The sequence below is a fragment of the Falco biarmicus genome, chromosome 2 (genome assembly GCF_023638135.1).
Source record: "Falco biarmicus isolate bFalBia1 chromosome 2, bFalBia1.pri, whole genome shotgun sequence".
Taxonomy (NCBI): Eukaryota; Metazoa; Chordata; class Aves; order Falconiformes; family Falconidae; genus Falco; species Falco biarmicus.
This window is the reverse complement of record NC_079289.1, coordinates 89,496,182-89,511,190: the sequence shown is the minus strand read 5'-3', so window position 1 is coordinate 89,511,190 and position 15,009 is coordinate 89,496,182. Positions and strand designations below refer to the sequence as shown.

At 45.9% G+C, this 15,009-nt stretch overlaps 1 protein-coding gene across 2 annotated transcripts; it reads left to right on the top strand.

Annotated features, from left to right (window-relative positions):
- The first annotated feature begins 363 nt into the window (after window positions 1-363).
- Window positions 364-9,818, top strand: PRDX4 (peroxiredoxin 4). Of its 2 annotated transcripts, XM_056328110.1 has the most exons (8): window positions 364-639; window positions 3,187-3,304; window positions 4,303-4,419; window positions 5,565-5,687; window positions 6,345-6,475; window positions 8,078-8,112; window positions 9,298-9,344; window positions 9,689-9,818. In XM_056328110.1, the coding sequence occupies exons 1-8, from the start codon at window positions 396-398 to the stop codon at window positions 9,690-9,692; spliced, it is 819 nt and encodes a 272-aa protein (XP_056184085.1). In that variant the 5' UTR covers window positions 364-395; the 3' UTR covers window positions 9,693-9,818. The 2 variants fall into 2 exon arrangements, with proteins under 2 accessions (XP_056184085.1, XP_056184083.1); XM_056328108.1 differs by lacking the exon at window positions 9,298-9,344 and having other exon boundaries at window positions 365-639.
- The last annotated feature ends 5,191 nt before the right edge of the window (window positions 9,819-15,009 follow it).

Below are 15,009 nucleotides of genomic sequence, written 5' to 3'. Positions count from 1 at the left end.
GATGAAATACCCACCGAACCCACATCGCCACAGATAAGAGAGACACCAGACAGCAAATCTCAGGCATCGCTAGTTTCCTTCTGCAATCACACACCCTGGACGACATGCACGCTCTCTCCGCGCACGCGTGTATTTTTATTTTCCCTGGTTCTCCAGGGAAACAGACGACACAGACACCATCACCGCTCCCCCTGGGGCTCAGGCACGACCCCGGGCCCCGGCGGCACTGCCCGGGCCGGCGGCGAGCGGGCTCCGGGGGCGCCTGTGCCGGCCGGGGCAGCGCGGCGTGCCCGGGCTCGCGCCTCCCCTCACGCGGCCGCCGCGGGGCGCCTGTGCGCGGGGCCCGCCCGGCTCCTCCCTCGCGCCGCGGCGGGGACGTGCACGCTCGGCGGGTCATGGAGGCGGCGCGGCGGCAGCTGCGGGCGGGCGGCGGGGCGCGGGGCCGGCGCGGCGCGGTGCTGCTGCTGCTGCTGCTGGCGGCGGCGGCGGCGGCGCTGGCAGACGAGGCGGAGGAGACGCGCACGGCACGGCAGCGGGAAGGCGAGCGGTGCCATTACTACGCCGGGGGTCAGGTCTACCCCGGCGAGGCGGCTCGCGTGCCCGTCTCCGACCACTCGCTTCACCTCAGCCAGGCCAAGAGTAGGTGCCGGGCGGGGCTGGGGCGGCCGAGGGAGGGGGCAGCGCAGGGGCGGCGGGACGGGGGTCCCGGGCGGGCGCCCTTTGCCGCGGGGAGCGGGGCGGCGTGGCGCGGCGCCGTTAGCGGCCGCGGCGGGCAGCGCCACGTCAGGCGGAGCGCGGCGGCCCTCCGCGCCGCGCGGGGCGGGACGGCGGCCGCCCGGTGCCCCCCGCCGCGGGCAGGGGCCGCCCCGGTGCCCGCTGCAGCAGGAGCAGTGCGGCGGGGTTGCGGCCCTCCCTTCCCTCCTGGCACCCGCGGGGATCCCGCGGCTGTGTGAGGCTTTTCCCGGGGGCGGGGGGGTCCTTTCCCAGCCGGCGGCCTGAGGGCGCTGCCCGCCGCCTGCACCGAGAGCCGCCCCCGGCCCTGCGCGGCCCCCGCGGGGTGACCGCGGCGGGTGTCCCTTCCCCGCGGCGGGTGTCCCTTCCCCGCGGCGGGTGTCCCTTCCCCGCGGCGGGTGTCCCTTCCCCGCGGCGGCCTGCGCGCTGTCGGCTCGGGGCGGCCAGGCCCACCGCCCCGCCCAGGCCTGCGCTGCGCTGCGGGGGCAGCGAGGGTGGCCTTGCACTGGCGCTTGGCAAGGTCGGTGGTTCCGGATCCCGCGTGTGAGCTGAGGGAAACGCATGAAACCATCTACAAAAGCGTTTCGCTCTCACGCTGCGCTGAGCAGTACCGGAGGGTCACCTCTCGTAACGCTTGCGGGTTGTGACTGGCCTTGGTCTGTCACTTGCTTTTGTGCCTTCGCTCTCTTGTGATTTAAATGCTTTGTGGCAGACCTAGATGCAAACGCCTTGAATTGAGCCGCAGGGAGGTGTTCGGGGCAGCTGTTCAGCTGCTCAGATGCTCTCCAAAAGCCCCGTTCTGCAGAACAGAGGACAGAGAGAAGTCGTGTAGAAACGATCTTTGCTGTCAGAGTTTGCAGCTTTACACCCTTTTCCTCCACCAAGCCAGGGCATAACTTCCGTTTTAAACGTTTGCAAACAGATGCTACAAAAGAGCCATGGCAAACCAGCCAAGCATTTTGTAACTGACACTGTTTGGTTTTGCCTCCCTTTATAATTTATTACAGCATTTCAGACAAGTGGTTTTAACCCTCCCAAAATCATCTTAATTTAGAAAGGGGTCAGGTTATGGTGTATTTTATTTAATTTCTTTTCCTTCTCACTCCTGATCTGAAGGTCAGTTGAAGAGAATGCTTTGCTGCAAAGACATTAGGTTTGGGGTGTCACTGCTTTGTAAAAAGCAACAAATTTGAGACATTTTTTGAGAGCATGAAATAACTTGAAGATTAATCCTTGCTTTCACTTGAAAATAGTCCCATGCCTGCAAAGACTCAATTAAAAAACTAATAATAATTAGAAGCCCGGGGCTTGAAATTGGATCGGAAGGAATTCTGCAGAAGACTCGGGAGGAAGAAGAGATTTCTTCAAGAAATGTAAACTGGAATTGTCAGTCACATCTACTGTCTCGACTCTCTGTACTTGCATTGCTGTATCCCTTGCAGGTTATAATCAAATGAAACCAGAGATGGCTGCCTTCCCATTCGCGGGCGTGATCTCTGATGGTTTGGGCCATTTTTTGCAGCCATTGTTATACATTCTCACTAACTGTATTTGTATTCTACAGCTGTGGGTTGTCCTAAAAAGGAAAGCCAAACACAGTCATCATCCAGACAATTAAAATGCCATATATTTTTATAAGAAGCATTTCCCTAATTTCCTGAAGCTCTCTGTCAAGGTCCTTGACATCACAAGCGTATTCAGCTCACTTTGTATCTCCAGCATACCTTGCCCTGTCTCAGAATTCACGTCACTATGAAAACAGTATCTGGCAGAATCATTTTTAATATTTAATATTCAAGGTTAATCCCTTTTGGTAGGAATAGTAAATACATTTCATGCATTTAAATTGGATTTTTGTTTTTAAACACAACTATCTTCAAGTTACAATTTACTCAGGAGTTGTAATTTATTAAATATACGCTGCATTTTTAGGCATTTGTCTCTAAACATGTTGCAGCATGTATTTTTTGTGGACTTGAATTCCAAGTAATTTTTTATGGCTAAAGAGTAACAATACGAATTTGAACCATCTTACAGTTCTGGTTCACAACAGCTGTTCATAACAAAATAGTGAGGGTTCCTGAAATCTTAAACAGCTTTCCATTCAGTCTTAACAGATGTTCTGCCATGAGCTGGTGGTGCACACATGGTTTGTTCAGTATGCCCAGATAAGGTTTGTGTGGCCTTGATTATCAGTGATTCACGGGGTTCATGTGTAAGCACAAGTTGGTCAACTTATTTACTTTCCATGTGTACTGAAACCTGCATTTCTTCATCGTTCTGTAATCTCTGTTTAAAGTGGTAAGGAAGTTTCATTTTGTCATTGTGTACAGGAGGTTGTTGTCGAGCAAAAGGAGGACCAGTTGTCCTTGCACACAAGCTAGCTAATGAACAGCTTTGTTTGAACGCGTGCTTTGTATTCTGACTTTTAATTGAACGTTCTTAATGTTTCAGTCTCCAAGCCAGCGCCTTACTGGGAAGGAACGGCAGTCATTAATGGAGAGTTTAAAGAGCTGAAGCTGACTGATTATGAAGGAAAATATCTTGTCTTCTTCTTCTATCCTCTTGACTTGTAAGTAAGACACAGCAAGACTGAGCACAGCTACGCTAGACTTTCATTAATTTTTCTCCTTTTTTTGAGGTCTTGTTTTTTTGTTTGGCAAGGGTTTGGGGGAGAAGAATGGAGTGACAGAAGAAAATACATTCGTTGCCTTTGGGTTTTCATCAGGCATTGACAAAATTGTAACATAATCTTTGTCCTAATAAGCTTGTCCGCTCATTTAGTGTCTTCCTACAAAAAAATAAGTTTCAGTCTGTAGTACCCAATCAGGCAACCTTTACATTCTGTATCATGCTGTAAATCACTGCTGCAAATAGGAGACAACATCCCATCTAGATTTTCTAAAGTGTATGCAGTGTATCTAAGAGATGGCATTTTCCCTTTAAGCTTGTCCCATAACATCCGAAGTACACTTAACATTACCCTCTTCTATTGAGAATGCAGTAACTTCACTGGTTGAGTGAAAACATCCCTGCTTTCTACCAGAGAATCCCATTCTTCCCCACAAAAGGAAGAAAAGAGGACAGAGATGCATAACTACCTTGATGTTATAAAGGAAATAACGTGGCTCTTGGCCCTTAGCTTCAAGGCCCTAGAAATTGTCATTTTTATTTCTTCTGTAGTGGAAAAAGTTCAAATTAAAATGGTTAAAACTTGCAGACATGCACGATAACAACAAATTATAGTATGTTCCTCTGAAAAAAAATTGTTCATTGTGCTTAGATTTGGCCAGTTAATATTCATAAAGTCTAAAAGTAACTAAAAACACTTGAATCCAGGTTGTAAGCTAACTGCAAGTTTACAATCTTCTTCAGTAATAAATCATTTGTAACTAAGCTAAGAGTCTGAGGCTGGAAGATTTGTCAGGCAGCATTTTGGTTAAATGCTTGAAGAAGCAATAAAAATGAAGGAAAAGCTGGAATAGTTTTAAATCTACCATTTCAAGATAAACAGAGAACTTACTGGCTGTTTCATGCAATTTTTGCTTTATCTTGTCTTAAATTGTCTAGTACATTTGTATGTCCAACTGAGATAATCGCCTTCAGTGACAGAATTGAAGAATTCAGAGCAATAAATACTGAGGTGGTAGCATGTTCTGTGGATTCAAAGTTCACTCACTTAGCATGGTATGTATCTTATCATTGTTTTCCACTAGAAATTATTCATGGGTCCATGTTAGCTGAAGAAGGGTATCCCCAGATTGTTAGCCTATGTAGGTGTATTATAGTGTGTAAAATTTGATGCTGCTGATACAAATGTTTAAAATTTGTCAGTGATGACAGTTTTTAATTCTAGTGCATGCAAATACCTTTATCTTTGAAGCTTGTCCCGGTTTCAGCTGGGATAGAGTTGATTTTCTTCTTAGTAGTTAATACAGTGCTGTATTTTGGCTATGACGAGAGAACAATGTTGATAGGACACTGATGTTTTTAGTTGTTGCTGGGTGATGTTTATACTAAATCAAGGATTTTTCTGTTCCTTGGGCCCTGCCAACAAGTGGGCTGGAGGGGCATGGGAAATTGGGAGGGGACACAGCCAGGGCAGGTGACCCAAGCTAGCCAAAATTTGAATACATGCTGAATGTATAAACTGGGGGAAGAAGAAGGAAGAGGGGGATGTTCAGCATTATGGCGTTTGTCTTCCCGAGTAACCGTTATGTGTGATGGAGCCCGGCTTTCCTGGCCATGGCTGAACACCTGCCTGCCCATGGGAAGTGGTGAATGAATTCCTGGTTTTGCTTTGCTTGCATGCACGGCTTTTGCTTTACCTACTAAGTTGTTCTTACCTCAACCCTAGAGTTTTACATTCCTTTCCGATTCTCCTCCCCATCCCTCTGGGTCAGGGGGAGTGAGCAAGCGGCTGTGGGGGGCTGGGTTGCGGCTGGCGTTAAACCATGACAATGTATTGCTTGAAATGTATCATGTCTCAGTCCAAAAAAATACTATAAATAAAAGAAAGAAAAAAAAAAAGGCAATGAGGATGCAGATATCTATAAATGCATCACACTGTCCTAATTCATGACCACATTGGTATAGAGCAAATATGACTGATAAGAAAGAGGTCATTATTAATAGACATGGCCAAAAACTGCAAAAGATCTACTGAACATTTTGCTTGAACCATAAACAGTACTCATCTCTGTTGTGTGCAGAACAAAAAAAAGTCACTTCCACTAAATCCTTCTGACTGTAATGTTCTAGCTTGTGACTTCTCACTTTGTGCAGGGAATATACAGATATCCTCATAAAGATTTATCTCATTTCTTTCAAAGGATTAATACTCCTCGAAAACAAGGAGGACTCGGACCTATAAGGATTCCACTTCTTTCAGATTTGACACACCAAATTTCAAAGGATTATGGAGTATATCTGGAAGATCAAGGGCATACACTTAGGTATTTCCCTTGGTTACAGTGGTTTTTTGGTTTTTTTTTTGCAGGGATAGTACTTACTGCTTTATATCTAAAGAAGCATTTGAAATTTTTCTTTGAGAACAGATTTTACTTGAGGATTCATGCCGAGAGACAAAATAAATATTGAAGAACACACACACCAAAAAAAAAAGGCATAATGAATCAGAAGAGGGGTTGAAGTTAATGTCCTGTTTAACGGCAGTCAGCAGCAGATACCTAGGGCAGGGAAAACATGCAGAATTCCCCAGAACTGCAGTCACTTGGGGGGACCCCAGGTCCAAGTGGAGTCAAGACTACAGTTAACAAATGTCCTCAAGATACACTTCAAAAACTTGATTAGTTGCTTTTCGGATCCCAGTAACATCGTAGCATCTGCAACATCCCCTAGCAGGGCCTATCAAAGCTCAGTTTTATGTTCTGCAGGAAAGTATCCTTTTTTTGGTTTTACCTTGCCCTCGGCTCACGTCATCTGATACCCTAGGTAAAGAATAGTAGTGTACTGGTGTTCTGAGGTGGTGGGTATTGTATGGTGTTTGCAGAGATCAAATTCCTCCCATCCAGCAGACATAAGATAGTGCATAAACACAGCACTGTAATTAGTTCTGCTTTCTAACGCACATCAAAAAAATGTTTTCACAGAGGCCTTTTCATTGTTGACGATAAGAGAATCCTTCGGCAGATAACAATGAATGACCTTCCTGTTGGGAGATCGGTGGATGAAACGCTTCGTTTAGTACAAGCATTCCAGTACACAGACAAACGTGGAGAAGGTGCTGTCTTAAATACTTTCATGTTAAAGATTGTTTTCTTTAGAGTGAAAGCTGTATTTGTAGCTTTTTGGAAGAAAGGTACTCCATAGCATTAGAGACTAGCCTTATGCAACAAATGAAGTGGTTTGATTGCCCTGCAACATGATTCTTTGGTCCCAGTACCTCCATAGGTTGTTTCTAGAATACTAATTAACATTTTGCTTCGCATCCATGAGAACGCAGAGCATAAAGCGTTCCTTAGTCTGAAGTAAGGCATTACATACACCATCTGTCACAAGCATAAATCTGTACAAAATACGGGGCCATGAAGAATCAGGACCAGTATTACAGTACTTTTTGTCATACTAAAATAATCGAGATGCAGGCCGTCCTTGTCCTGTGTCATTCGTTGAGGATCTGTGACAAGTAAGTGACGTGAGCAGGCTTTGTGTCAAGAATGTATAGTGCTACTGTGAAAGTTAGACCGCCGTGACTTGTATGCTCTTCACAAGTATTAAGTGATCATCTTCCCCGAGACAAAGAAGCCTGAGATCATTACTTTGTCTCCAGAATTCATATTCCCGCAGTTCAAACATGGGGTGAATTTTTCATGTTTCTTTCAATGTGTTTAAGTACACACATGCATTTATTTAAAGGTTTGTTTAACTGTTAATACACATGCTCAGCAGCTTAACTTCCATTTCAACTCAATTTCACCTGGCATTTGAAAGTACCTTTAGCTGAAGGTACAAGGCATTATTATGCTTTGCTGTACAGGGAAATGCTGACAGTAAGGAAGTTTAGCCTCGTTTAGTTACAAAGCTGCCTGACAGAATACTGATCTGCAGTGTTTCCAGAGTACCACGTTTTTTCCAGCTTTTGTGTGAATGCTGAGGAGAGCCTCCTTAGATGCCTTATTGGATTCTTTGCACAGAGTAGGAAAAGTAGTTCTCCACAATTCCTAATGGCCTTTGTGGCATTTTGTCTGACAGCATGCCTTAAAGCAGCGTAATACGGCATAACTCATGGGGCTAAAGTGTCAGGAGAGCTCTGATCAGCTCAGAGTTGCGCTCCAGAATGTGAAACTGTACAGGTGGTCACAGGGCTCTCAGCCATACTGCACGTTAACCACATGCTCTAATCCCTTAACTCCTGAGCAAGGCTTCACATAAAATCTCTCAGTCTCTTGTGGAATCTTTGATTTCTTTGCTAAAAAATCTCCCCTGAAGTTGGTTTTAAAGAAAGGTAGGTAGGTCTCTGTGTATTCACCTGAATTTCATTATGAAACTCTTGTGTCTACTAGAATAGGTGTTCATTCTCAGGTACTGCTTTGCCCGTACTTTGTCTAGTAGGGCATGAGAATTAAACCAAGACGTAGACGTCCATCCAGAGATAACGCAATTTCCGGTTAACAGAAGTGGTAGATGGTATCAGGTATAAACTGTTAGGACACCATCCCATGTATAAAGAAAACCGCATATTTAATAGTTGCAGGTTTTTATATGTGACAATTGTGTGCTGTTTACTTCAAGTTCAGAAAGAGAATATTAAATGCACAAAAGTAAGTGTGTGTAAAAATACTTTTACTAACTTTGTCCTTTTATTATTTTTTTTTCTTCCCAGTTTGCCCTGCTGGTTGGAAACCTGGCAGTGAAACAGTAAGTCACTGTTTATATTTACATGCATGTACCACTAAAACCACTCATTTCCACTAAAGTCAAATCCAAATTTCTGCAACTTTCGTGGAGATGATAAGAGTATGTTACAGGTAACAGCTTTCAGATTACTACTGATTTCATTAGAAGCTCATTTCCCTCACACTAGATATATTCCAGTTGTTTCAGATTCCCTGTGTTTGAACAAAACTTCTGAGCAGCAATGAGTTTGTGATCCAAGAACTTTTTTTGCTGTTAACAGCCGATGAGAGGAAGTAGGACAGACTCACATTTCCAATCTTCTTGGTTATTTGTCCATATAAGTTCTTCGTTCTGTTGAGTCTTACTGTGGATCCTAGGCAACACCCACAATACCAGATACAGGTTCCCAGGCTGCTGTAGTATCTGACAGAGCTGGCGTGCCACTGTCAGAACTCCAGCAGAGCGCACTGCTTTGCTGCGCAATAGCTCTTCCTCCTTTGTTACTGCCTACGTGTGCCTACAAGCAGAAGAACTAGGGTTCAGATAAACACCCATTGAACTTGTTGGTGTTCTCTGGCTGGGATGACGCCTCAGCAGAATAGTGAAACTTTCACTAGAGGTCTGAGCTGCCTAGTTCAGATGAGATCATTCTCATCTATTTGAGCATGTGGCTTTCTTCTGAACCATCTGGTGATGACAGAGCGTTGTTGTTTAAGAGCTGTCTCAACAAAAAACAGGGCCCGGCGGCCTCTAAGCAGAGTAGTGTGCATTATAATTGATAGTAAGAACAGTGGAATGTTAAACTGTGTTTCTTTGCCGGATGTGAAAATTTATCAGGATGTCTAGAGGCTAGGAATCGCCTCTTTCAAGCTAGCAGAGGAGTGTCGCAGTGGGGGAAGCTGGCTATTAAGACTAAAATGAGAGAGGGCTGGCTGGCCTAACAGACATATTTTGGCACGTAAAAGTTCTGTCCTCCATAACCATGGAACACCTAAATAGTATGACAATAACACACTTTCTAAAAAAGAGTCTTATCCTGCTGAGATTAACAGCTCCAGTACTACCAGTTCAAAAATCTAAAACAATACATAAGCATTCTTTTTCTCCTCTGTGCAAAAGATGCAGATAATTTAAGTAGCAGTGTCGTCCAGAAAGCCTTTCTCAAAAGATGTAGCCATGCCTTCTAAATGTTTTTGATTTAATTAGATCAAACCAGAGGAAGCCATGAGAGTGTGGTGGCCAAGGGAAGAACTGTAAGTAAATTCTAAGACTTTTGATTACGGACATTAATTTATTGAAACACCTTGACTTTGGGGCAAGCAACATAGACTTACGTGCTCCCAGCTGTATAAATTCTTCCATTGGTAGGCTGCACTCTCTCTTCCCCCAGTCAATTAAATCTTTCTGCTACTGCTGTTAGGTGCCTTTAGAGGTAAACGGTAATCTAGTATCAACTGATAAATGACTCTTCAGTGTAGCTTATGGGCTGGCCTTAGCATCACGTTATGAAATACTGTGCTGTTCTGGTTTTATCGTTTGTTGTGTTTGTGCGGTTTTGGGGGTTTTGACTAATATTTTCATTTTCTTTCTTGCACAGATAATTCCAGATCCAGCTGGAAAACTGAAGTATTTTGATAAACTAAACTGAGGCTCATTTCCGTTGAATTCTATAGGTCACATTCACTTTCATTTTTGCCAATAAAATTTCATTAATTTTGTTACTTTAATGAGTTTGACTAATATGTAACTGCAATAGACCATAAAATGTCTGGTTGCTTAAACAGGAGTCTAACCAGTGTGAAGCATGGGTACCTCATTAGTTATCAGAGAATATTCTTAGGAAATAAGTTGTCCCTGTCAGTCTTGTTCAGATGCTTAGTTTTCCCAAAATTTACTTTTCTTAGCATCTCAGGCTGAGATTCATGACTTTTGCAATTGGTAGATTACTTAATTTCTGCAAAAACCTTGCCCGCTTGGTCCCGTTCTAGGAGCTACAGCTAGAGAAGAGCCACTTGGTTATGGTATGGTCGTGTGTAGTCCAGAGGTAAGAGCAGCTAACGCGAAAACCAGAAATAAGTTACAGTTGCTGAATTAAATTTCCAGTCTGTCCAAAGCTGGAAAACATTTTAAGCTACTAAGAACATACCCTATGCTACATAATCAGTACAGCTGCACTGAAAAAAATACAGCTATGCCAGTTCATGTGATTCCGGAGCTGAACCAGTAATTTTTTCCATACTTGTATTTGTAGCATGTATGCTGATAAGATCGATCCCTTTTGCACAGTCTGAATTTTTTCTTTGGCCCTACACTGTTAACAGGTGTACATAGCAGTTAGTATCTTGTGCTGATCCACTCGTTGCCTGTGGCTCCTAGTCTGAAGGGAGTAACTGTAGTCTTTCCCAAGATTAGTATTGACGTATCCAGTGATCATCAGGACTTCTTGTGGTTTGTGTACGTGGATTTCTTCTTTCGAGGGAAAACGTGACACAAGACACACCTAATAGTTGGGAACCCTTTCCTAAGAATGGCTTTTCTTGCTTCTTCCCACCTCTCCTTTATAACGTGGTGGCCTAGGGTCCGTACAAGTGGAAAAACAGCACCTGAAGTCAGTCAGCTCTTTGCCAGGGTCATCCTTGCAAAGGCCTCAGAGAAGGCTTCCCCCCTGCTCCAGTCCAGCACCACTACATGATTACTCTTGGTTGGACCCCACGCTCCCGAGAACTCACTTCCCCTACCCGCCACCTGCCCCGACCATACAGTTCCCTTCCCTATACACAGGCACTTCAGTACAGTTCTGCAGAACTAGACGAGCAGTTGCATTTTCACCATGACGTTACCCGATTCTGTAGGCTTTGGCGAGTATGGAGCATCTTTCCAGATTAGTCACTGCAGACAGAAAGCAGAAGCAGCTGCTTGACTTTTGCTTCAGCTCTAACACAAATCCCACCAAAGTGTGTGCCTAGGGCAGAGGGCACCGTGCCCCAGCCTCCCCGTCCCTGCGAGGCTGGGGAAAGAGGAGTTGCTGATCCCATCCGGAGGGTAACGGAGGCACAGCGGGGCCGGTGCCAAAGGCTGGCGCTGTGCTGCTCCAGCCCGCGTGATCGCAAAGACCGGAGGGCAGCATGCAGGGAGGCAGTTTCTCACGTTACTAGGCTGTAAATCAGCTGCTTGAATTTTACTTGGGATTTTGTTTAGAGCCTTTTAGCATCCCTGAAACACCAAAACCAACACAGAGAATGTTTAAATAACTCCGAGGGACCGCAGTGTAACAAATGCAGGCTAGCTGTTACACGGCTGTCCATAGGCAGCCCAGGGCACAGAACAAGCCTAACGCTGTGCCTGGCTTAGAAACGGCGCTTGCGCCCTGTGCAGAGGCTTTGCCAGCCTCTCCAGCCAGGTGGCCCTTGTTCACGCCCAACACCCTCCCAGCAGCAAAACCCTCGGTGGCCCTAAGCCAGCGAACGGGATGTTACAGGGACAGAGAGGTGCGACAACCCACGTGTTGGACACGTGCTGCCCAGCCCACGGCTCCTTGCAGAGCCAGGCGAGCCGCGAGTTACCGCAACAAAACCACGGGTTGTATCGCTGCCGCACAGACGGCAGCGAGAGCATCAAGCAAAAGCAGATGACAATAGCTTGGACAAACCCTGAGCCGAGAAAAGAAAGGAAGGCTGAGAACCCTTAGTGACTGAAGAAAACTGAGGCCACCTGCACTCTGAACATTGCACAGTTAGGTCCACAGCAGTGTAGCTGCACCGAATTTGAAATCCCCCGGCCCTCTAAACACGTGCAGTAAAGAATGGGCTAAGGCATTATTTTTTTAAAAAAGCAGTTCAATGGAGATAAAAAAAGTCTTGGGGAAATAATCCTTAAGCAGAGACCTAAGTCACCATGTGACATTACATATTTGAAACAAGGGATTATTTATATGGGAAAAGAGAACGGGGTTTTACAGAGATTTGGATATGCTGGTGGGGAAGTTGAGGAAGGAAAAGACTGCAAAAAATAAAAAAAGATTAAAAATGCTCGTGTTTGAGGGGGTACACATGAGAGTTGACAGAGGGGCAGAGCGGAAACAAAGGCAGATCCTCGGTTACACACTGCCTCCAGGAAAAAGGGAAACCAAAGGAGGGAAGTTGACATCACTGAATGAAAGAATAATATTGGAAATTGGGGGGGTGGGGGGTGCAACACGACACACTGAAGTCTGTGAGTTTAGGATTGTTAGGATTTGCAGAAGTGCAAAACAAATGGCAAGCTGACGATTTTGCTTATTGTTGCCCACTAAAGCTACTGTTCATCTCTTGCTCTGCTGCTGAAAACTGAAAACCCATGTACCATTTAATGGCATCAGCCTATTTTTGTACTACCCTCCATCACACACCAGCTTGAGGAGCAGCTCCAACCAGTACAGAGCTTCCTTGGCTGGTTGTGCCCCCCAGTCAGGGGAAAAGTCAAGCAAGGAGTGAGAGAAAGCAGGACTAGAAGTTAACAGAACGTGAACAGAGCAAAGGCGGCTCTTGAAAGAATAAGGCCCTATTCTGAAATGGCATTTCCTGGAAGAAGCATGTTCTTTGACCTTCACATGCATACTACATATACACCTGATAAACGCAATGAAATCGTAATGAATTGATAACGTAACTCTGAGGATGATGCTGCAATAGCTATTTCTGAAGCTCAGGTGGCTGTTTAATTATTTGTATTATATGATCAGCATGTGGAGAGTTTGAGATCTTCCAGCAAAACCACCAAGAAAAAATTAACTTCAAAACCAGAGTTTAGTAGTACCGGTATCTCAGACAGGATTATCCAGCAGGCAGAGGAATTTGAAGGTTTGCTTTGCCCTTTTGTGTTTGCATTAACAAACCGCCGCAATCATCCTTCTAGTTCTGGTCCCAAAGTCTGCCTCTCGTATTAAGCACACATGAAATATTTCTGAGCTGAAAGACGGTTACTGGGAGACTAACCAACACTTCAGTACTTCACTATCACATACGGTCTGCAGTTGACAAAGATAAAATACAGGTGGCTTCAGGTAAACAGCTGAAGTTGATTCTGACTCCTTAGCGATAACAAAAACACTAAGGTGGTACAGAAACCCGCCGCTCTTCCAGATGCACATCTCTGGCTCTTGCCTAGTTCTAGGATTAGGGGTTGACATGGCCTCATTGACGTACCGGGGAATGTGTTATGCACAGGTGTAAAAGCAAAATCTTCAGATAAGCACAAGCAGTACAAAAATTAAAACCCTAACTATTTTTTAGGCAATAAATAGAAATGACATCATCTTCTGCAAAACAGATGATCCACCAGCAAATCACACTGTGCTAGACATCCGTAGCACTGCTTGAAATATGACCCTTTCAAATGTCGGTGCAGAGAGCTGAGCCCAAGAACCTGATTTCCAGCTGCTGGTTTGGAAACGCTGACTCGCACCAGGGCAGCCTCAAATGAATTCAGACAGAGCGGGCAGCGCGCTCCGCCGCGCTCTCTCACAAAACCGTAACCAAACAAATGCCAGTGGCCTGTCCTTCCAGTACTCTTCACCTGAGGTCTGAAACAGTGGAAGAAGTAAATCTCACACAGCTCTGCTTCCTAAACCCTGGGATGTATTCACAGGCCTCGCTTGGAAGCGCGTGAAACGCAGATGCATGGAGCTGCCATCGTGAACTCGTCTTTTCAACAGAAAAAGCAAAGAGCTCCTGCAAACCCAAGTCGTGGTTAGTGACGAGACGCTGCCTTCAACTTCCAGTGCTGTTTTGGGCCAGCCGCTCGCACGCCTCCGCTGCTCGCTCAGCTGTGAAAAAGAAACTTCATGTGGTGGTGAGGTCTGCAGCTGAAAGCCACCTCTCCAAGCAGGGCAGATTTAGCTGGAGGAGGAAGTTTGAGACCTCCACCCCTTTGGGACAGGTACTCCGGCAAGCCACTCGCTGAACGAGGCCTGCAGATGCTGCCCCACCACCCCCAGGTGCTCTGAGAAACTTCTGCTTCCCCAGGCAGCCAGCCCTGCCCCTCCCGCAGCGCAGAGCCCTGCTGCCAGCCTACTTGCGATGCGTGTAAGAAGTTCACTTTTAGCAGCATTTAATTCTGGAAATGGCCCCCTCATAGGCCCCTGGCAGATGCAGAAGGCCCGGGGGACTAGTCCCTGCTGCAGGACCGCACCTGAATTTTCTGCTGAACAGCTGCCAGATAAAGCAGCGACACCGAGTAGGGACCAGAACTCGTGCCACTGTCCCAAGTGCCCCAAGCACCAGTTCCCAGAGCCCCAAGCACCAGTTCCCAGAGCCACACTTCCCTCCTCCAGAAATCTCCCATTTCTGCTCCGCAACAAGACTATGAAAGAGTAATGAATAGCAAGGCCCAGAAGTGCCTCCAGCCTCATGGAAGGGAGCCCTGCAGCGGTGAGGATCCTCTGATGGCAGGGTAAGTGCTCCAGTGTATGTTCTATGCAAGTACTGTTGTCTGACTACACCTTCCACAAAAGGAGCCCCCAGTTTCCCTTTCATGAAAGCTGAATAATTACCCTTTTATTTTCCTGTTAGCTGGTGCTCAGCCTGTGAAGAAATCTCTCCCACAGCTAGTTACAGATGCATTCAGAGGAGGACCAGCCATAAAACAAGTCTGTCAGCGGACAAAGGCTAGACTGAACGTGCAGTACAGCCAATTCGACGCGCAGTAGGTTCAGAGCAGGTTTCTGAAAACCCTCACGCAGTGACCCATGCTGCACCAGCTCCAGCAAGCTGCTCCCCAGAACGCTCCACACCACGACGTGGCTGCCAAGGAATTGTGTGTATTTGAAGAGCTACCAGAAGCTGTTACAGTAAGTTTGAGGAAGTAATGTTCATATTTATTTTTTTAAACACAGAAAAATAAAAAACATTTAAAACCAAACACTTTTTCAGGCTGGGCTCA

What these genes read in the sequence shown, in the direction of transcription:
- PRDX4 (XM_056328110.1), top strand. Translation starts at nt 396, where the DNA reads ATGGAGGCGGCGCGGCGGCAGCTGCGGGCGGGCGGCGGGGCGCGGGGC. An exon ending in AAGTTCACTCACTTAGCATG is followed by an intron (nt 4,420 to 5,564) that starts GTATGTATCTTA and finishes TTTCTTTCAAAG; the next exon opens with GATTAATACTCCTCGAAAAC. An exon ending in GGAAACCTGGCAGTGAAACA is followed by an intron (nt 8,113 to 9,297) that starts GTAAGTCACTGT and finishes TGATTTAATTAG; the next exon opens with ATCAAACCAGAGGAAGCCAT.